The 22787-nt window shown below is 32.7% G+C and overlaps 1 protein-coding gene and 2 pseudogenes across 1 annotated transcript; all 3 read right to left on the bottom strand.

Moving 5' to 3' along the window:
* Positions 1–9516: 9516 nt before the first annotated feature.
* Positions 9517–11305, bottom strand: LOC120117785 (annotated as a pseudogene).
* A 1039-nt stretch (positions 11306–12344) lies between these two features.
* Positions 12345–17107, bottom strand: LOC120117784 (early nodulin-like protein 2). The gene is made up of 6 exons (XM_039138005.1): positions 16845–17107; positions 16509–16735; positions 16247–16367; positions 13503–13745; positions 12952–13413; positions 12345–12835 (listed from the first exon to the last, which is right to left on the bottom strand). The coding sequence occupies exons 1-6, from the start codon at positions 17023–17025 to the stop codon at positions 12345–12347; spliced, it is 1725 nt and encodes a 574-aa protein (XP_038993936.1). The 5' UTR covers positions 17026–17107.
* Positions 17108–19626: 2519 nt separating this feature from the next.
* LOC120117616 lies at positions 19627–21361 on the bottom strand (annotated as a pseudogene).
* Between the last annotated feature and the right edge of the window lie 1426 nt (positions 21362–22787).

Below are 22787 nucleotides of genomic sequence, written 5' to 3'. Positions count from 1 at the left end.
CAGTGACGTTATTTGGGAGTTGTCTCTTTGTTGGACAGGAATGCCCATACCTAGTGGGAGCCTGTGATGAGTAGTGCTCCGGCCGATCGCTTAACCTAGGATTTCTTCAAAGAACGTTTTAGGAGTCGTTTTATGGGAGAGTGTTATCTTGCGTAGAGGCTATAATAGTTTCAGGACCTGGTTCAAGGAGATATGATAATTTCTGAGTATGAGATAGAATTTCTGAAGTTGTTGAAGTATGGTTCTAGTTTGGTACCTATCGAGAGGGATAGGTGCCGAAAGTTTATCCAGGGACTCAGACACGAGTTACGTCGACAATTAGTTACTCACCAGGATGAAGTGTTCGATGTTGTAGTAGGGAGAGCAAAAGACACTAAAGAAGTCAAGGCTTCTGCTCTTAATAGAGATAGGGTATATCGATAACGATCTAGAAGACCTTTTGGTCTATCTAAGCCTTCTGCACGCCCGATAAGAAAACTCATATTGTTGCCCATCAGAGGAGCCATACTAGTTTGAGGTTTGCGTCATCTCCACCTACATCTGTTAGTCGAGGCGATTCTTCAGGTTTTTTTTTCTGATATCGAGTTGTGAGTACTGTGAGAATCGACACTGGGGAGAGTGTCGTGAGAAGATGGGTACCTGTTATCGTTGTGGCTCTACTAAAAATTTCAAATTAATATATATTTTAGATATTCTTTTTGTATTTTTATTTGATAATTTGTTTTTACCCCTTAGAATTGTATACATTCACACTCTCTTAAAAATTTAAAAAATAATCTCCCTAACATAAAATTTTGCGTTTGAATATGATATATGTATATAATGGAGAGTACTTTGTGGGGTATGTGATGGAGAGTTGAAGACTATATGTATGGTTTGTTTATGGTTTTCTATCTAAATTTTAGATATTTTAAATTAAAACTAGTTTAGGTAATTTTATTTAAATTTATTTTTAAAATAATAATACAATAATATTAAATTTTATAATTCAAACAATATGATTAATTTGTGAGTTAAATGAGATCATATTATGTGTAGTTAGAATTTATACATTTATTTTCTAAAAAAGAAAAATAGGGCCTCCACCACAGTTGATCTATGAAGAGATTTACCCAAAATTGTCAACCTCTCTTTTCTATTTATATAAATTGATGAATTTCGGATGGAACTTAAGAATTCTCCATCTCACATTTTAGTTCAACTCTGGGGCACAAGTTTGGATTGTTTCCTTTCCCTCTCTTTTCTTTTTATGAAAAATAAATGGTAATAATTTAATATTGAGTACGTTCGATTTTAATCTTTTAATGTCACGATTTAATCCAATATCAAATTAATTAAAAATTATATTAATTATATTTTGAATTATAATTAATATTTTTTATAATAATATTTTCTCTTTTTATACTTTTATATAATATTTAATTAATTAATTATTCATCAAGTTTTTAAAAAATTATATATATTTTTACTCACATTATGAATATAACATAATTTAATTATAATTTTGAATTTACGATATAAAACTAATGAGATATATTAAATTAAGAACATAAAGAATTGCTATGTAAAACTAAACAGAACTGTTATATTTCATTTTTTTAGAAAGAAAAGAATAATTATAAAATCCGACCAAAATTTTCAATTGAAATAATATTTTTTTTAAAATCAAATTAGATTAAAATCTACCGAGTTGGCAAAAATTACCGTCCCTAAATATTAAAAAACACAAGTCTTTTAGTGTCAAATCCATGGACCAGCATTGTACTAGCAATCCTGCAACCACCCGTGCTTTTTTAATAAGATCTGACCAATTGTTTATAAATGTCATGCTCCTATTATATATTTTTATTATGTCATAATCTTCTTTTAAATTTCTTTTTACGTGCAAAATCTTTTACGTGTTAATATTTGTTTTATAAAAATATTGTTATAAAATTTTAATATTCTTTTTTTTAAAAGTAATAGGTTTTTATTTTTTCCTTAATATATTAAATTAAATTAAATTATTTTCCTAACCTAATGGGAATGTATTTAACTCCTAAGTTTAGTGCATCATCCCCTACGTACCAACAACAACAACAAAACTTTATTCTCATATGCAATGGGGGTAAGGGGAGGTAGGGTAGTAGGTTGCCCCCAACTCTAGGTTGAGAGCATCTTCCGTGAAAGACCTCCGACAGTCATAAAATTAAAAATAAAGATAAAATGCAATGCATGTATAAATAAATAAATACATAATTGAACAGTCTTCATATTTTTTGTATATTCTAGTTCTATGTCAGTGTGTAATTTTATTTATCTAATGAATTTTAACTTAATTAAAACAGTAAAATTAAGATTCCAATGTCAGTGTGCAATAAGACCATCGATGCTTTATGGATCAGAATGTTGGGCAATCAAGAAGGATCACGTAAGGAGGATGAAGGCCGCAGAAATGAGAATTTTTCGATGGGCATGTGGTCGGACTCTGTGGGGCATGACACCAAACTCTGCAATTAGGATGTCCTTGGGGGTGGTGCCTGTATCCGAAAAATTGAGGGAGGGAAGACTACGGTAGTTTGGGCATGTCCTTAGGCGACAACCGTCGGATGCGATCAGGAGAGTAGAGTCGATTACAGCCGACGGTGTCAGAAGGAGTGAACGACCAAGGAGGAAGTAGGTAGACTGCTTGAGATCTGATTTGAAGGATTTAGCCCTTACTGAGGACATGACCTCTGATAGGAAATTATAGAGACTTAAGACCAGGATAGCCGAATAGTGTGGGTCACAACCATAGGGTGTAGCATCTCTGTCTTCTTTTTAATGCCTTTGTAGTAATTTCCATGATTTCTATTTATACGTTTCTGTCATTGGAATCTATGAAGGCTTAGAACTAGGGTAGCTGATTAGTGTTGTCTTAGTTTAGGTTTTAAATCTATTTAATTTTATTCATTCTCGTAGCTTGCTATCGACGACTTCTGTGTATCATTCTCTTCATGTTTCCTCTTTTTAAATTTAGTCGAGTCTTACGTTTTCTGTCTATATGCAGATTTTTTTTACTTAGGAATTTATTTACAGGGAATACTTCCCATTACAGACACACATATGAAGATTGCATAAGAAGACTGTTCAACTATGTATTTATTTATTTATACATGCATTGTATTTTATCTTTATTTTTAATTTTCTAATTGCCGGAGGTCTTCCACGGAAGTTGCCCCCAACTCGGAAGTTGCTCTCAACCTGGGGTTGGGGGCAACCTACTAACCTACATCCCCTTATCCCATTACATATGAGAATATGGTTTTGTTGTTGTTGTTGTTGTGTAATTGAATGAAGTAATTTCAGATTAAAAAATATACTAAATTGATTTTTTTTAATTTTATATTAAATTATATGCATGATCAATGGAAAGTTTTAAAAAACTATTTGTGCTTGTTAATGAATGAAAATTTTAAAATTAAACCTAAAATGATGTACCTTTGTTGAGTATTACCATATTTGTACCGCAATAAATAGCCTAAAATGGAAGAGAATCGACCCCTCACGTGAGGTTACAGCTAAAATGTACAGCTTTTAACATTACATTCTAAAAATATTGTATGATCTTGAATTGTATTGTCTAATTATTCGGTGAATTTGAAAATTTTAACATAATATTTATATCTGATTTATTAATCGATTAATTTAGATTGAATATAATATAATATATATAATTCTTTTAATTCAGTTTTTTATTCATAACGTCAAACTTCAAGTTTTAAATGTTATTTGAAGGATCCAATGTTTAATCTCATTTGACTATCAAATGAATTTAAAAATATTAATTATGTATAAATTTAACATCTGATTTATTTATTTATTTATTTGTGATGTATAGTAGGTCTAAATTCTGAAATATTAAAGTTTTTAATTATGTAAATATATAATTGATTTACTCTCTTTCAGGTGCCTAATTAAGTTAAAACAAACTGCACTCCACCAATGATTAAAAGTGTTTAAAATTCATATTTAAAAATAGAAAAATAAATTATGTAAAATTAAAAGATTAAATCTAAAAATTAAGCATAGTAAAAGGATTAAAAGCAGAATTATACCTATATGAAAAAACTAGAATACTGTGGACGGATCACCAAATAACTGTTGATGTGTGTATGATAAATCATATAATAACACACTGACAAGTAAGTATTTGCATGTGTGAGAGAATATGGAAGTGGTTCCAATTATGTAAGACAGTGGGTGAGTCAGTAAAATGTACCATGACAATGCCATGTCTCTATTATCAAACAGTCTTAAGTGTACTAATCCACACCTTACATAATTAATAACGGGGACATAAATCCACCTATTCTTTACTCACTTCATCTAGGACACCAACTTCTATTTCTCACACTCACCTACATCCACCTTCATTACATTTATTCAAATTCTATATTATCAACCATGTTTCATAATTTCTTCATAAATGAAGTTTATTGACACTGATATTTGAATTGCAGTAATTATAAAAGATTCTTTTTATATTGTAATTAATGATTCATAGTTATGTTATAGACGATCAAAATCGTATGATTCTTCAAAAATATCAAACAGAGAATAAAGTAGGAAGATGAATTTTTACTCCTTAATTTTACTGAAGGTTTTCTTAGTGACTATTGACATTAGTGTTAGGACTAGAGCCACGATTACTACTTGTAAGTTGACATATTGAATGGATACGTTTGTCTAACAATAGATTTGGTTTTGATAAATTACGTGAATTTATCAATAATCAGTGTCAAATTTCGGAAGCTTTAAGGAACTCCATAGACCTCAACATTTGACAAGAGTTCAAAAAACTTGGAGATTATTAATTTTGGAAAGATTCAAAAAAGATTTAATAATTAAAAATAAATCTCATTTTTAAAAATAATATTAAACTTATTCAAAGGTTTTCATACAAATAATAAAATTACAATTTAACCATTTTAAATATACAAGTATATATTAAAGTAAAGATAGAAATAATGTCTTATTTTTAAAAGCAATTACAGTTTAATTTTAAAACTACAAATTAAAGTAATGATAAAATTATAATTTGTGAGTGATGAAAAAGCGAAAAATAGGACCACTCTAATACGAAGTTAAAAGAGGCCGAGGCATGTGAAAGTAAAGCGTACGTTTGAAACGGGACGGGGCCTTGACAGTGATAGCAACCCTCGTCTTGTGGGACTGGACACAGTACAATCATTTAACCATTCCTATGATTGAAAATGAAAATTCAAATTAAATTAAATTAAAACATTATTGTAAGGATTTGTTACTTCTATTTTTGTATAATTATATAAATTTGTATACCATGGATATTTTAACTATTTAACTATTAACTTTTATGTTTCATTTACATATGTCATACATATTAAATTTTAAGGTTATTAAAAACATTTAATTAATAATAGGGTAAAATATATAAATGGTCACTGAACTTTTCAGTTGCTTGCATTTAGGTCCCCAACTTTTAAACTTGCAATACAGTCACCAAACATTTAGTTCGTTTGCAATATGGTCCCGATGTAACGGTTATTTCACTTCCGTTAGGCTAATTTATATAAATGGTCACTGAACATTTTAGGCACTTGCATTTAGGTCCCCCAACTTTAAAACTTGCAACACAGTCATCAATTACATTTTAAACCCCAAAATCCAAAATGGTTCAATTATATTCTAAACCTCAAATTCCAAAATACTTAAATTACATGCCCAACCCCAAATTCATAACACATTCTCAAAATCTACCATAACAAACTGAACTTGAAGTAACAACCTTAAACCCTCAAAACACAATGTTTCAAAAAATTTAACCAACTATAAATGAATAATAAGTGATTATGTTGGGTTTAGGGTTTAGGGTTATATTGGACCTAAATACTCAATTCGGTTTATAAAATAGTTTACTCGAAATTTTTTCGATTTGAGTTTATAAAATTTAAATCAAGTCGAATTGAATTGAATTTTCAAGTTTCTGTTTAAATTTAATTATAAATATTTATCATATTATAATATTATTTGATTCTAATTCAGTTCAATTTATAAAATAGTTGACTCAAAATTTTTTCAGTTTGAGTTTATAAAATTTAAATCAAGTCGAATTGAATTGAATTTTCGAGTTTCCATTTAAATTTAATTATAAATATTTATAATACTATAATATTATTTGATTATAATTTAAATAGTTTTTTTAACCATATACAATACATATATTTCTTCATATTTTCATATGTGATATACATATATCATACAGAGTCAAGAGACTTAACTCAAAAATTAATCCACTAATTACTCAAAATTTTGAGATATTCAAGTTGTATTTTACAACTCAATTTTAACTTGAAATTTTTTTAAGTTGAGTTTATGAAATTACAACTCAAAGTCAATTTGTATCAAATTTTTTTGAATCAATTCAAGTCGAAAAATAATTTTTTCGAATCGAATTGAGTATTGTTCACTTATAGTTGGTTAAATCTAACTTTTAAATCCTAAACTCAACATAATCACTTATTATTATGGACCCAAAATGAACTAAATGTTGTTGATTATGTTGGGTTAATTGGTGGAGAAATTTAGCATTTAGGGTTATGTTTTGAGGGTTTAGGGTTATTGATTCAAGTTTAGTTTGTTATGGCAGATTTTGAGAATGGATTATGAATTTGGGGTTGGGTATATAATTGAAGTATTTTGGAATTTGAGATTTAGAATGTAATTGAAACATTTTAGAATTTGGGGTTTAGAATATCATTGATGAATGTGTTGCAAGTTTTAAAAGTTGGGTACCAAAATACAAGCGCCTGAAAAGTTCAGTGATCATTTATATAATTTACCCTAACGACAGTGAAACGACCGTTACGTCAGGGACCATATTGTAAATGAACTAAATGTTTGGTGACTATATTGCAAGTTTTAAAAGTTGGGGACCTAAATGTAAACATCTACAAAATTCAATGACCATTTATATACTTTACCCTTAATAATATTATGTTTCATTATTAAATTTTTGATAATGCTTTTTTTTTTTTGCACTCTTTTCCCCTATTAGGTTTTAGAGGGATTTCTAATGAGACCTACTACTTTAAAAAATATTATGTAAAAACTTCTCAAACGTGAAATATATATTGACGAAGATATTATTTCGAATCAACATTATAAAAATATTATATTGATTCAAAAAATCTATATAAGTAATAAGTACAATGATATTGATAAGTTTAATAGTTGTCGTTAAAATAGTAATCATAAAAATTTTACAAATGAGTAAAAAATTCACTTAATTTTACACTAATATAAATGAACTATTCACATATATAATGCCTAAACTATATATAACCTATCAAACCCAGAGTCATTAGATCATAGACTAACGCAAAAATTTAAACCTACAACATTCAAAATATTAAACAACAATACTGATCAAACCAATTTCTTGTTGCTCTGTGTTCTATAAAGCCATATCCAAGATTTTGGTCAGTAGACTACAAAAACTTATCCCTGATATTGTTTCACTCAATCAAACCGCTTTTATAAAAGGGAGAAGTATAGTTGATAATACCCTTCTAGCACAAGAACTGGTTTGAGGCTACAGTAGGAAGAACATTTCTCCAAGATGCTCTCTAAAGATTGCTTTTCTACAGCAAGATTCTCTGTCTCCTTCAATGGGAGTCTCATTGGCTTCTTTAAGGGGGCAAAAGGCATTAAACAAGGTGACCCCTTTCCCCTTTGTTATTTGTTCTCTCAATGAATATCCTCTCTAGACTCCTCAATTTAGCAGCTGTTAGAGGTATTTTTGGTTACCATCCGAAATGTAAAAGAATTGGCCTAACTCGTATTTCTTTTACTGATGATCTTTTAATTTTCTGCAAAGAAACTGTTGATTATGTTATTGGGGTCACTAGTGTCTTAGATTTGTTTTATGAGATGTTTGGTCTCAAGCTTAATGCCTTTAAATGTGACTTATATGTTGTTGGTATTCATTTATCTACTTTGGAGGAAATAAAACTGCTCACTGGTTTTAAAACTGGCAGACTTCCTATAAGGTATCTAGGAATCCCTCTGGTCACTAGAAAAATAACTGAAAAAGATTGTGCGGCTCTCATTGATAACATTTGAGCAAGGTTGAATCATTGGTCTGCTAAATCTCTAAGCTATGCAGGAATACTGGAATTAATCAAAGCTGTCTTATTTAGTATCAATAACTATTGGTATAGACAAATTTTCTTGCCTCATTATGTTCTTAAGAAAGTAGACCAACTTTGTTCTTTTTTTTTCTGGAAAGGAGAAGATAAATATGCAACTGGAGCTAGAGTGAGTTGGCAAAACATTTGTCTACTGAAATCTAAGGGAGGGCTAGGAATTAAAGACTTGAAGACTTGGAACAAAGCTTGTATGATCCTCCTTATTAAAAATATTCTCGTAGGTGAAGGTTCCCTATGGGTTGCTTGGATAAAAAACTATGTTTTTAAAGAAAACAATTTCTGGAATGTTGACATTCGGTCCTCTAGTAGTTGGAGCTTAAGGCGAATTTTAAACTGAGAAATGAAGCTTATCCAATCCTGTCTGCTGGAGCAATGAAAGTGACTGACATTTGGGATGCTATTCGTGATAAGAGACCTCAAGTCCCTTGGCAGAAAATTATTTGGTTCACTCTTCACATCCCTAAACACAATTTGATTACTGGATGACATTACTTGATAGACTTCCTACAAAGGCGAGACTCCACCAAATGAGGCTTATCAATGACTGCCAATGCATGTTTTGCAATGCTCCTTGGGAAACAAGGGAGCACTTGTTCCTCCATTGTCATATGGCAGTTCAATTATGGAATATTGTTTTCTCCCACTCTGGTCTGCAGTTTTCTATCAGATCTTGGGATGTTTTTTTTTGTGTGGGCAAGCTCTACTTGGAAAGGAAAATCACCGATAACTTCGATTATGAAGCTTGCCCTTAATGCCCTTATCTACTTTCTCTGGGAAGAAAGAAATAAGAGGCTTTTTCAAGGCCGTTCCAGAAATGTTCAAGAGATGTTCCTTGCCATTAAGGATGTTCGTCTTCAACTGAGGGATAGAAATATAAATAGAAATGATAGTGTTAATTCTCCCCTTTGTAAACATTGGGATATATTTTGTTTTGTTCTTGTTGCTGAACTTGTTCTTCGGGTAATGAAATTGATTGATTTATAAAAAAACCAATATTTATTTTATTTATAATTTTTAAGTGAAAGAGGAAGCATCACGATTAGACTGCAAAATTCATTAGTTTGTATTACATTTATGTGTTTTTACGCGTCATAATCATATTTATTGTGTTACAAAATAAGCTGATATTTTGGTAAATTTATTTTATGTAAATTTTACAACTGGATCAGATATTATATAGGGTTGAACTCCAATTTTTTTTATTCATTGCATATATGTAACTACAGATAAAAAGTTACAACTCTAAAGGACATTAAGCCTACCATTTTTTACTGTCAAATATCCCCTTTCAAGTATATAACTTGAGGACATAAACTACAATTCATGAATTTTGTTAGAAAACCGAGGGAACATCTTTGAACTGCAGCCTAAAGAGCAACAATAACTTTACGTGGCCAAAAGACCATTAGCAAACCATTTGCTAAGATTGAAGCACGGATTTGACACAAATTATCTGCCGAAGACTTGCTAGAAAACATCGGGGTTGACACGGCCAGGGATAGAGCTACGTTAATGTGCTTGCTTCAAGTGAATTGTCAATGCATAGTTGTTTACCTGTTAGTGGGGCATTAGAAGATCAAACAATTTTCACCCGATTCTGGAAAATATACACTAAAGAATATATATATATATAGATTATGTATGCACATGCTATGTTGCTCTGGTTCTTCATTTCTTCAAGTACTCGTGTATAATACTTGTGTTCAATGCATATTCGGATATCGTTATTGGGAAATTGGGATATTGGATATGACCTAGTGACTCATATCTGACACTCACATTGAAAGCCGACTAACATGGTATGCATATGCTTCATGTGTGTGTTAAAAGTTGGTTCATGAAGCCAAACCTCAAGGGTTCTCAGCTGCTCCTGATACTGAGATATTACTTGGTTCAGATGCTGTAACTCTTGACTTTGATTTTCATACTCTTTCTGGCGCTCATGTTGCAAGGCAACAGCTCGCTTGAGAATAGTATTTTCCTGAATTAGTGTTTCCTCTGTTCTTTCAGCAGCATGTTTCCCTATAACAACCCAAGTAGCAATTTTCAGCATTCTCAAACAGCCGGTAAAAGTGATGGATAGATGTAAACAAGTTAAACTAACAACAATATTAATGAAAAAATTGTCCAACTTTTAATGTATGCTACTGAAATTTGAGGAACTTGTTTTAAGTCGGCAAAAGAGATGTTTAAACGACATGTAGTCATTTTCTTCCAATTCACATACTGTCTGGTTTTAGAAGTCCACATAAGCAGCTTTCCATTAAAATTGTTATCAATACAATACGTAGATGGACCAATACCAACGTATTTTTCAAGGACCATCCCAAAGTACCCAATAGAAAAGTATGAATGGGCATTTAACCAGTAGCAACCATGATAAAACCAACCTGGTGAAAATTTTGGGCCACCTCTGCTTCAGCACGTGCATGGATGGACTTCTCCAAAACCTCCAGTGCTCTAGAAGCACGAGCTCTGGCATCATCAATGTTAGAAGCATTTAACATTTCTCTAACAAAAAGTTCCACCCATTCTGAACCACCCATTGAGAAGGCTTCTGGAGATGTCTGTTCCTTAATTGGAACATCTCCGTTAGCTTCTATACCTATAAAAGAACAATGCAATTCTCAATAAGCAACTAAAGATGCTCCATAATTCTGTAATTTGGTTCCATTCAAGTTAAATGAGTTTGTTCCAAACATTATACAAACATGTAAAGGAACATATAACAAAATAAGTTTGGGAAATTTTAAAAAGCTGCTAAACCTTCTTTGCCTTGTAGTCACAAAAAGCAACTGAAGATTTCTTAAAGTTAAGCAATAAAGATACAATCGCAAAATGAATCTCAATATTATTAATCCAGAGAGAGATGCACAGCAAACTGTTCGAGGGTATCATCAGTCTGGTGTGATCAACATTTAATAAAAAGTTATACCTTGGGCTAGAAGTTGAACATTTCCTTCTAATCCTTCACCAGTTTTATCAGCAGCAGCTACATTTCTATCAGCCGACACTAAGCGAAGCTCATTCAAGCTTCTAATGGTTGAATCCAAATCATTCCCACATTCTTCAAGTGCTCTCTGAAGATGCTGTTTGTGATTTCATTATATTTAATCATTTGTTGAAAATCTTTAACCACAAGGATTGAACGAATAAATTATTATATGCCATTTATACAAAATAATTTAAGTTTTGTTGGTGACTTTCAACAATGATACTTAGTTCATCTTAGTAGTATTTGTCTACTCTGCATTTCTAACCTTGTTGTTTTCTCACAAGCATTTCATCGAACATCTATGTTTCACCTGAGATGACATGTATCTAACGTTACACCTTGAATCGTTGATGGTCTCGATAGTCCCTTGGTCTGGTCTTCTCTCAATGGACCCTTATTCAAGTCAACTACTCCACATAATTCAAAGTTATATTAAAATTTCTCATGCATCATCGACTTAAAAGTTACGCTGGAAATGAGAAGAGAGAAACGACAAAGGAAATTCGAGATCGAAAAGAAATTTGGGGTTTAGAATGAATTTAAGGATTGTGTTGCAAGTTTTAAAAGTTGGGGGACTTAATTGTAAGCACCTGAAAAGTTCAATGACCATATTGCAAACGGACTAATGGAAGTGTAACGGCGTCAAACTGTCGGTTACGTCAGATACCATATTGCAAACGGACTAAATTTTAAAAGATTGTATTGCAAGTTTTAAAAGTTAGGGGACCTAAATGCAAGTGTCAAAAAAGTTGAGTGACCATTACTATAGTTTACCCTTTACTTTATTAGGCTGTATTGTTGATTCACTTCCTTTTCCATTTTTAATAAAGCTGGCACTTTTTTTCCAAAAAAAAAAATAAAGTAGTAATTTTTGACCAAATTAGCATTATTTTCAACACTTTACCATAAATGCTATTATGCTAGTAGCAGCAACGAGGACCGGGAAAAAGAACATTGGTAGAACTATTCAAAAACCTAATAAATTATCGGGAAAATGTGCATAACATTAAAATCGTAACTGGTAATCTGCGTAAAAGAAAATACAAACTCTTGTAAATTCAAAATCTCAAATCTGTAAGGCAAAAACAATGAATGCTCACACACTAATTCTAGTTTACTTACTAGCTAATACAATGTGTAAATTACATGAAGAAAGCTACAATCAAAGACACGAAAGTAGCTGAGAGACCCGCAACACCCAGAGATGCTGCTGAGGTGCCCGGTGTTGGCGGAGTTGCATTATTATCTCCGGCGGGAGATGAAGGGTTGGTGGGAGACGAGGGACCGTTAGTGGAGGATGGCGGTGTAGCTGATAACGGTGATGGTGAGGAAGGGGATGGCATGGATGGTGATGGTGAAGGCGAGGAAGGGGATGGCATGGATGGTGATGGTGAAGGCGAGGAAGAGGATGGCGGGGTTGCTGTGGAGCTGGTGGAGACATTGATAGCCAGCTTTTGACCGGCAGCGCAGTGGCCGGGGACTCCGCAGATGTAGTAGTGCTCGCCTACCGTCCTAAGAGTGACTCTTGTTGGTCCGGTGGTCCAGTTTGAAATTGAATTGGTTGCATTGCATGGCTGATAAGCTGCTCTCGATACCTCGAGCACATCATGGGTACCAGTAACATAGTTGAAAACTGCATAATTGAGATTAAAATTCAAAACCAAAAATTGACTTTGGATTAAATCACGTAAAAGAATACGCAAAATTCAAGTTCATCAAAGATGTTTTCTCCTCTTTTCAAATTCTTACCTAGAATGTCTCCGACCATGAAGTTCTTGCCATTAGCCCATGTTTGGTACATCGAAGCACCATTAGTTGGTACAATCCATCCCGAGGTGTCTCCAACAGTGTAAGTCGTCGGACCAGAGACAGGTGCCGGCGAGCCACCTTGAGGCGCTGGAGCAGGGGCAGACGACATAGGACTAGAAGCTGGTGGAGTAGTAGGTTGAGGACGCGGAGAAGGCTTAGAAACGGCGGTTAACGGCTGAGGAGCCGGAGACGAAACAGCAGCACTAACGTTGATCGCCAGTTTTTGACCGGCACTGCAATGACCGGAAAACGCGCAGATGAAGTAATGACTCCCGGTTTCGTTGAGGGTCACATTCGCAGGGCTATTCGAAAACATAAGAAGGGGATTCGCACCATTGCAAGAATCATAGTTAGCCCTCGTCACCTTCGCGACATCGTGCGCTCCATTAATGAAATTAAACACTGCCCATAATCACAAAATAAATCATCAACCAACTCGAAAAAACAGAGGAAATCAAACGAAAAAACTATTCTTTTTTCGATTAACTTACCGAGAGTGTCGCCGACTCTGAAAGCCCTGTTTGCTGCCCATGTGGGATAAGTCGAGGGACCTGGAGGAATCACCCAGCCTAAAGCATCGCCAACAACGTAATCTCTTTGTGCCAAAGAGCTCTGCAACAAAGCTACAATGGCGAAGGTTGTAATAAACGCTAAATTTATTCTTTTTCCCATCTTTTCCTCTGTGTTCTTAGTATTCAGGTCTCCCCTATTCTTACTTACCCAGTTTCTTAAGACTATTTATTGCTTTAATTTTCCTTCTTCGTCTCGTATTTATAGGCAAGAAGGCTTAGGTAACGGGACGGGATGTTAAGCGTTGGATGGATGACACGTGTATATGTCGGTCTAGAAGATCAACGCATAGAATTTTAGTTGGAAAGTAGTGCAAACTCGCCGAGTTTTGGGACTTTTTGCCGCGTGGAAAATTAGCTAAAACCGAAGACTTCTTATTTTATTTTGTCTTTTTAGTTTGATTTGTCTATGAAAGGATTTATACTTTTTAATACTTTTATTTATTAGATAAAGAAATACCTACATAAATATTTTTTTGGTAATAAAGTTGACCACATATGAAGAGAGGAAAATTTATATTTTCATAGTTATGTTTGACTAAGATATATATATATTCCTAAAAAGAGAAAGATGTAATTTTAAATCAGTAAATAATAATTATGACGGAATAAGTCAACTTATTTGGAAGAAAAGGTAAGATGCAGTGTTATAAGGATTTGAAGTCATATAATAGAGTAGTAATCAAGAAGTTCAATTCGGTAATAATTTCATACCCATGACCGGGACATAACTTTCTTTGGTTAAACAATTCTAGTTTGTAAAAAATATATAATTATTAAATAAAATTTCAAATAATAAATTTAATGATTTTATTAATATTTTCAAATTTTATTGGCATACAAATTAGAAAAATTAAGATAATATTTATATTGATTTGGTATCTCAATAATAAATCATATTATTAATATGAAATTGATCAATGAGAATATTGTGTTAGACATTAACACAAATTCTAATTAAAAATTAAATTACATTTTATTGTTGAGTTAATGATCAAAGAGCATTCAATGATTAAGTTTATTTAGTTAATGTGATTTGATCTTGTTCAAAGAGGTAGACAAGATCAAATCACATTAAATATTGTTTATTGCCTATGTCTTATTTTACGTTAATTTTGTTTCTATTAAATTTTTTATTTATGAATTCCTAATACGTAAATGTCGACAAATTTCATGTGTGATAAATTGATTAGTACTAAAATTCCACTCGGACACATGAGATATTAATTAAATATTTTTTTTTAAAATTAAGTATCAAATATAGATCCCAATTGTACTCTACAACTTTGTAGAAGTAAAAGCTAAAATATAGACCCGTGTGGAATTATGGGCTTGTATTAGAAGTTAAAAAATGAGAAAAAAATCAACCGTGAACCAGCATTGAATGTGCATAGCTGACTTGACTACAACCAACGCTACGGAAATTACACATTTAGTCTTGACCTGTAATATTGGGAGTTCTTAGATAGTTTACACTTTACCCACCATGTTTTCTCTCCTATACTTCAAATATCGAGTATTGACCCGAATATAAATGATTCAATGTTATAAGCATTTTAAACCAAATTGATCACTTAAATCGAATAAATTAAAAATTAATGATAATATATAATTAATTAAAAATCCTTTTAACATGATAAGGCATGGAAAAGCTGATACTAACTTGGAAAAGGAAAAGATTTCTAATAAAAAAAAGTACGAAATCAAGATTATATGTAGCAAGATTTATTCTTTTAGTTTTACACCATAAATTTGTATTGTTTAATAGACGAATGACTAATAATAATTTACTTTTTCACAACATATAATAAATGAGTGATTGAACCTTTATTCTTAATCACGTGATTAAGAAGATGAACAAATATCTTGCCACGCTTCATAATTATATTTAAATTAATTTGATCAAGTGAATTGATAACCAAAAGCACTGCTAATTAAATCAAGGGAATGGATTTATCATTGTTGGAATTTATGGGCTAATTTGGGGTTTGGTAAAAGTGGTTAGAAACTACAAAAGTCTAAATTCATGAAATCTCATAAGTAGTTGTCAAGGATCAAATACGTATTGCATGAGAAGTTTGGGTAAATCGACGTTGAAGACTCTTGATTTCAAAATTTTAAACCTTTATCCCAAATTAAATTTAAATTGAATGAAATTTCAAATGTAACTCGTAGGTTAGTTTGGAAATGATTGAAGAGTGGGCGTGTCTAGTTTTTATTTGCATTAATTTCTGCATTAAAGGACTTTGTTGCAGGTCTTCACCTACCATGGTTCCATTCACAAAGCTCAGCATTACTAAAACTTGACGTTACCCTTCAAATTTATATTAAATCAACAGTCTCCCGTTTGATTTATTGAACCAAGAAATTGCATGTTTGCTATATATAATATATATATATCTTTGTTGAAACCCAGAAAAAACAACTACCAGTTTGTTATGTATATACTTGTGTATCTTTGGCAAATGATTAGAGTAAAAGAAAGTGATATTTGGTTGGGTTTGCCGTTGAACAACAGTAAAACGAAGTGACACATCCAGAAGATGAATCAAGATATTTATTCAGATACGAATTAACAATATGATCACTGTCATAATTAAGCGAATCAACTCTCAACTGAGATAATATCACATAAACAAAACACAGGCAAAATGGTTACCATAATCAGTACGACAAAACCAAGGCAACGGACATGAAGAAGAAAGGAGACAGAGTAGCAACAATGGATGAAGCTGAGTTGGCTCCGGGAGTTCCCGAAGGTCCAGGAGCGGTAGCACCTGGAGTTTCAGGTCCGGCGGCGGTCGGAGTTCCTGGGGTGGTGGCGGGGCTTGGAATTGCAGGCGTGGTGGCGGGGCTTGGAGTTGCAGGCGTGGTGGGCGTGGGGCTAGGAGCTCCAGGAATGGTGGGGCTTGGTCTAGGACTAGGAGTGGGAGCACTGCTGTTGCGGGTGCCATTTCTGACTTCGACGCTGAGCTTTTGGCCGGCGGAACAGTGACCGGGGAAAGCGCAAATGAAGTAGTGATCACCGGTCCTATTAAGGGTAATTCTCGCCGGTCCGCTGCTCAATGTAGATATAGGATTAGCAACGTTGCAGGCGTCGTAAGCAGCTTCGGTCACCTCGGCAACATTATGTGTTCCGGTAGTAAAAGTAAACACTGCAAAAACACAAAAACAGTAAACAACAAGTACACTAACTATCAAATTCCACTTAAAATCTTCCATTAATAATCCAATCTAAGCTAGATCTTGAGCGAAGAAACTCACCAAGAACATCCCCAACAACGAAGTTCTTATTGTCAGCCCAATTATCATAGAAATCTGTATTACTGGAAGGGATCACCCAACCAGAGGAGTCTCCCACCGTATAAGTTGTACCATACGTACTCTGCAACAGATTTGCAGCCAAAACAAGAATAAGTGCAGCCATGCTGATTTTCTCACCCATATCTTTTTCCTCAGAATATTTTGCTGTGTTCTCTTGTTACAGTCACCCCCACTAGATCTCACTGTTTCAGCTGTAATGTGTAATTGTGTGAGTCCTCACCTTCCCTAATAGAGTATATATAGAGAATAACAAAGTTTCTAGGAAGATGATGGAGAAAAAGAAAGGATAAATTATTAAAAGTCATTTACCATCTGTGAAGAATGACTATCAATACTTTAGTGATTTAGGGTCATGGGTGGGGCTGTTGTTGAATGGCATCCACATTGTCAAGAGGTACAAACCCAGACTGTACTACGAAAAGGGTCATTATTCACATGCTTGACCCATTATATTTAAGGGTAAATTCTACCACAATTCACTCAATTATTAATTAAATTACAAATCGGCCATCCAATTTTAAAACATTGAGAGATTTTCATTGTTGAAATTTGTACCTATAGATAACATTATAAAACAATAGGTGAATAATCAATTTAATTTATAAATTTTAGTAAAGTAAAAGGATTGAAATCAAAGTCAACCAGTTTAAAAACAAAAGGAAAGGAAGTTTCTCAGTTCGCCATCCTTGAATGCTTGGACTTTCAACACGGAACCGATTGGATTTTGTTGAACAATGACCCCATTCCCACTACTTTCCTTATAGCACTCCGACATCGCAGATTAAAGAAATGGAAAAAGAATAAAAAATGTTCGTATTATAATAATTAATTTATAAAAAAAAATTAATTATCGGTCGATCTAACGAAATGAGACTAAGGTCGTATAAATAAATTCACAGTTTGAATTTTGGTATTGTGAATGAAGAAATTTTTGTTGGAATGATTGTTCTCGTAATAGATATTTATAGTATCTAATATGAATTAATCGGTCAATAAGTTAAATAACGACAATTATGCCACACAAAAAACCAACGTCCGAGTGGTCTAACGAAAAGAGGCATTATATCTTTTACATAAAATCAATGATTCAAATCCTAACATTATGAATGAAGAAAATCAAGTTGAATGAGAAATTCTTATAATGAATTATTACATTAGTTGACCTAGAGTAATCAACCGATAGACGGGCAATAGTTATAAGAAATTAGTTGAATATTATATGTTTTAGATTTACGTTTTTAAAGACTTTTTAATTAATATTTTAAGTATATCTTAATTAAAGAGTTTTTAAAAAATATATTTTTAATGAGATAGTAAAATCTAATTCACTCAATACATTATTAAAGCATTGAATGCATATCAATCTGAAAGATTGTTTGGTTGGGAGACAAATTACATGGGTTACCTTTTTAAGCTTTAAAAACAACGGCCAAAATGTTTAGAGAAAATTAAAGTGTTCGGCAAATGCATGGCTCCATGGATTGGTTGGAGCTTTGATAACTTGGACATCAAAGTGCCGTTTAAAAAGTTAAGTCATCAAACATGGTAATTAGCTATCAAAACCTGATCCATCGTTTTCAAGGAACATCCAAAGGAATCGAGATTAGAGTGCCATTAAACTGATCATTACACTATTGTTCCTGTATGGCCAAAAGGACAATCAATGATCACGTCTCCAATAACCTAAACATATGGTACGACACCGATTCATCTATACACATCATTCATGTATTGTTTTGTGTTTTAATTTTATTTTATTTTAGCTTGATCATCAAAACATTCAACTTTAACATTTTCTAAACTTAGATATATCTTATACAGGCATCCAACCCCATCATCTCCAAGACCGATTCAAAAACCAACCAATTAATATTTATATGTGATGGCCATAATGTCCATATTTGTCTATTAGTATAAAGGTCTCTCAATTTATGAAATTTTAGAAAACATCACCCTAAAGAGGTAAAAGAAGAAAGAGAATCTTATCATCGTCGATGATAAACACGAGCTTTTATATTAAAAATATGATTTGTTTTAGTAAAATTACATCAAAAAATAAATGAATCGAAATTGTAAAATTTTAAGAATCCAAAATTAAATTATTGAATTGTTGATATAAAATATAAAAGTTCTAAAAAGATATATAATTATCCCAACATCTTTCTGTCTAATCCAAAATCTTTATTTCTTTCCTTCTTTGTACTATTAAACCCACAAAAGAAAATCATGGTTGGTTGCCTTTATTCTTTTTGCAAAAGAAAAGTAAAAACGAAATGATATTGCGGTGCAGTTGAACAACAGTGAGACTGTGAAAGATAACATATTAGTAGCCTATAATTTTATCAATTACATCATCCACATACTCGGGAAACGAATCCAGATTTATTCAAATACGAAATATTACTACAAATATCAAATAAAGCGAATGATGTAACTCTGAACAGACAATATATCAAATAAACTAATGCACACAAATTTGTTTACAATGATCTGAACAAGAAATCCAACGCAATGGACATGAAGAAGACGAGCGAGTGGCAACAACGGATGAATCCCAGCTGGCCAAGAGAGAGTGGTCAATGTAAGGTAATCGCTTTTTCCATCAATCTCTCTTGTTTGTTTAGTTAGAAAAGTTGAAAAGAAAAAACAATCACGTTTTCCATCCCTGTTTGTTTACTGAGAAAAAAAGAAAAGGCATTGACACAATAAGCGAATCGCTCGATTAGGATGATTATGCCAATATGCAAAACCATCAGACAATTCCTCATTGTTGACAAACATACACATGAAAAGGTTTACATGCACATCCATTTGCAGTATCACTGGAAACTACACATTTGATCTACAGACACACACGTGTGTATATATAGAAAGCTGTCTCGATGATCAATCAGTTAAACATCCATGATCAAACTCCAGGATTGACCATGCCCACCTCATTACTTCAGTTACTACCATTCCGAATTGCTTCTTCTGCTTTCTTACCATTGCCGTTGACACTCGTGATGTTTTGTACCTCATTGCAGTTTATCAATTCCTTGTCCTTCATTGCTCCTCCAGGTTCGACGGTGCTTCTTTCAAGTTTCGCTTTTTCTTCTCCTACTACCTCATTTTTTATTTCATCGGTAATAACACCTATGCCGGGTCTGTCATGTTGGTCGGGTCGAAGCCCTTTCTCTGCTTCATCCACTGGTTGTTGAAGCTTTACCTCAGATGTTGCATCCTCGAATCCTTTATCCAAAGCATTGACTTCAACTGTATATTGGGGGCCCTTCAACATTTCAGATACAGCTTCAGCATTCTCCTTACCTTCTTTAATATTAGTAGATACATTAACATCTTCTCCATGTTTCGTTTCTTTATTCTTGTTTTCAGCCTCTTCCATATTAACGTCTTTAGTCTCGCTTGCTTCAGGGCAGTCTCCGATTCTTCATTATCCTTCTTTGAAGCCGACGATTTTCTCCCTCGTTTCCTTGGAGGTTCAGTACTTTCCTGTACCGGCATTGCTTTACCTTCTCACTAATCCTTGCTGATCTCCTTGGGGTCTCGCCCGTACCCCAATCGAATTCCGATACAGCGGGACCACCAGGATTTGCTTTAAGATACTGTTCCAATTGTCTCTTACTACTGATTTCCTCCCCTGTGGGAGCAATGAATATGATGCCATTTTTCTTAGGAGTCCCCGCTTCTTCGGCATAAACTGCAGACAAGACAACACCCTGAGGTCGCACCGGCTCATTGAGCGAAGAAGATTTATAACTATAGAAAACCGATATACGAAATACAAGACCAGAAAATCTTAGGTGCCTAATGAAAGCATAAGCAAGATATCACAGTTAAAATATGGGGATCTACTACCTAATATCACTAAAATTTTACATAGGATGCCACTTTTCTTATCTTTTTGCTAATTCGTCCCCTGCAATTATTTTAAAACAGAAATTACAGAAAAAGAAAATCCTATAGAACCCTAGCTATGCTTGGCTTCCATGAAATTGACAACCCCAGAAATTTCACCCCCACCCCCAAAGATAGAAAATTACTCACAATTTATCATTAATCTTAGAAGAACAACAAATTAACCCTATTTTAAAAAAATCATGAGTAGTTCCCAAAATTCCACCATAAATTACCCATGAAAAAAATTAAAGAAAACCTATAGTAATTCACGAGTAAGCTAACAGAAGCAAAGCACCGAAACCAGAAAAAAATATTCAAATGATAAGCAACCATGGTAAATTAGAAGCAAGCTAAGATTAAAAAGAAAGAAAGAAAAAACCTTTTTGGTCCAACCAGGAGGAGCATGGAGTTCCAAGCAAACAGCGTCTTCTTTCCCACTCTCCACTGAGTTCGCCATCTACAACTTACTAATTTTCCATAAAAGTTCACCAACAATTTTCAATTGTATATCTATATATATATATATATATATATATTCCAATATTTCATATGAACAAAATAAGTCGACTTCATTCGCATACTTGTTTGGGGGACATAAATACGACCAAACAAAACCAAATGGAATATTAATCAACAGCCACGCGCTCCATTCGCTGTCGCTGTCGCTTTCTCTTTTCTTTTCTTTATTTATTTCGTAAATTCAATTCTTTCTTACACCTGTCCCATTTTTTTTTTTCGTTTCTATTAAAATTGTTTTTATTATTATTTTAATCATTTTTAGCTTTAAGCGGTTATTGTTTGAAATTTATTATTAATAAAAACTGAAATATATATTTTTAAAATTTAATTATTTAGATAATTATGATTATTTTTAAGAAAATTTTAATAACTGATGGAAATATTAATAGTTATATTATTCATAAAACAAAAACAATGGTGCTGTTGTTACTAATAAATGAATTTTTTAAAAAGAAATAAATGTATCGTATTTTTATTCGGAACATAAAAATCTCTACTCGTGATTATTTATCTAATTTAATCAAAAAATATAAAAGATCGAATTATTCAAAGAATGGTTTATTGAATGCTGTTGTTATTAGGGGATAAAGGACTTCTCTCAAAACCAGCCCAATAGCTATAGTAAACTCAGAGCCCAACCCCTATTTTTATCTTCGTGAATGATATTCTTTATAAAATATTCTTTTTGTCTCTTTAAAAATTTAAAATTTAAATACTTATAATAATGAAGAAAAATAAATAAAGATATTACAAATAAATTGTTAGTAATATCAAAAATGATTATAATATAATAATTATTTTGAATTATTCTTAATTTATTGATAAAACATATATTGCATAAATACAATAATTTAAACTTGAATCTTTCTAAAAGAATGACATTTACTTTTACAATTGAGATCACACAATAAATTATTTACAATATGATTTAAGTTAGTATGGGAGGTCCATTATTGCAGGTTGACAGGTAATTCATATGGCCCAGCACTCATCACAGCAACAAAACGAAAGTACCAAAACCAAAGAATCAAATGTGACATAATATGCAAAGGTTTTAGTTCAACATTATTACTTCCCAAGTCAAAAAGGAAGAGCTAGTATAAAGTATGATTGCCCTATTTCCATGGAAGCCATTCATATTTATCTTTTGATTATATGTTATTAATCACCCATTTTCATCCCCAGTAGAGAGACGTGGCTGCTTCTGCAAAACACAAATCATGAGGTGAATGTGTTCATGGAGTGTCATTTCTTAGCCCCCCTAAACAAATAAAAGGTAAAAAGATATGAGTGGAAAGGGGTAGAAGATATGAACGAATAATAGTTCAAAACTACACTTTGGATAATGTAATCAAGTTCTGCATATGGGTGGCTAATTAAATCATCAATAACTCTTCCTCGACTGATATCACCATACTCGGCTGATATCTATCCGTCGTGTCTATTGCGGATGCGGTCATTTGC

The sequence above is a fragment of the Hibiscus syriacus genome, unplaced genomic scaffold (assembly GCF_006381635.1).
Source record: "Hibiscus syriacus cultivar Baekdansim isolate YM2019G1 unplaced genomic scaffold, ASM638163v2 tig00110321_pilon, whole genome shotgun sequence".
Lineage (NCBI taxonomy): Eukaryota > Viridiplantae > Streptophyta > Magnoliopsida > Malvales > Malvaceae > Hibiscus > Hibiscus syriacus.
The sequence above is the reverse complement of the archived record's forward strand: the minus strand, read 5'-3'. Positions and strand labels throughout refer to the sequence as shown.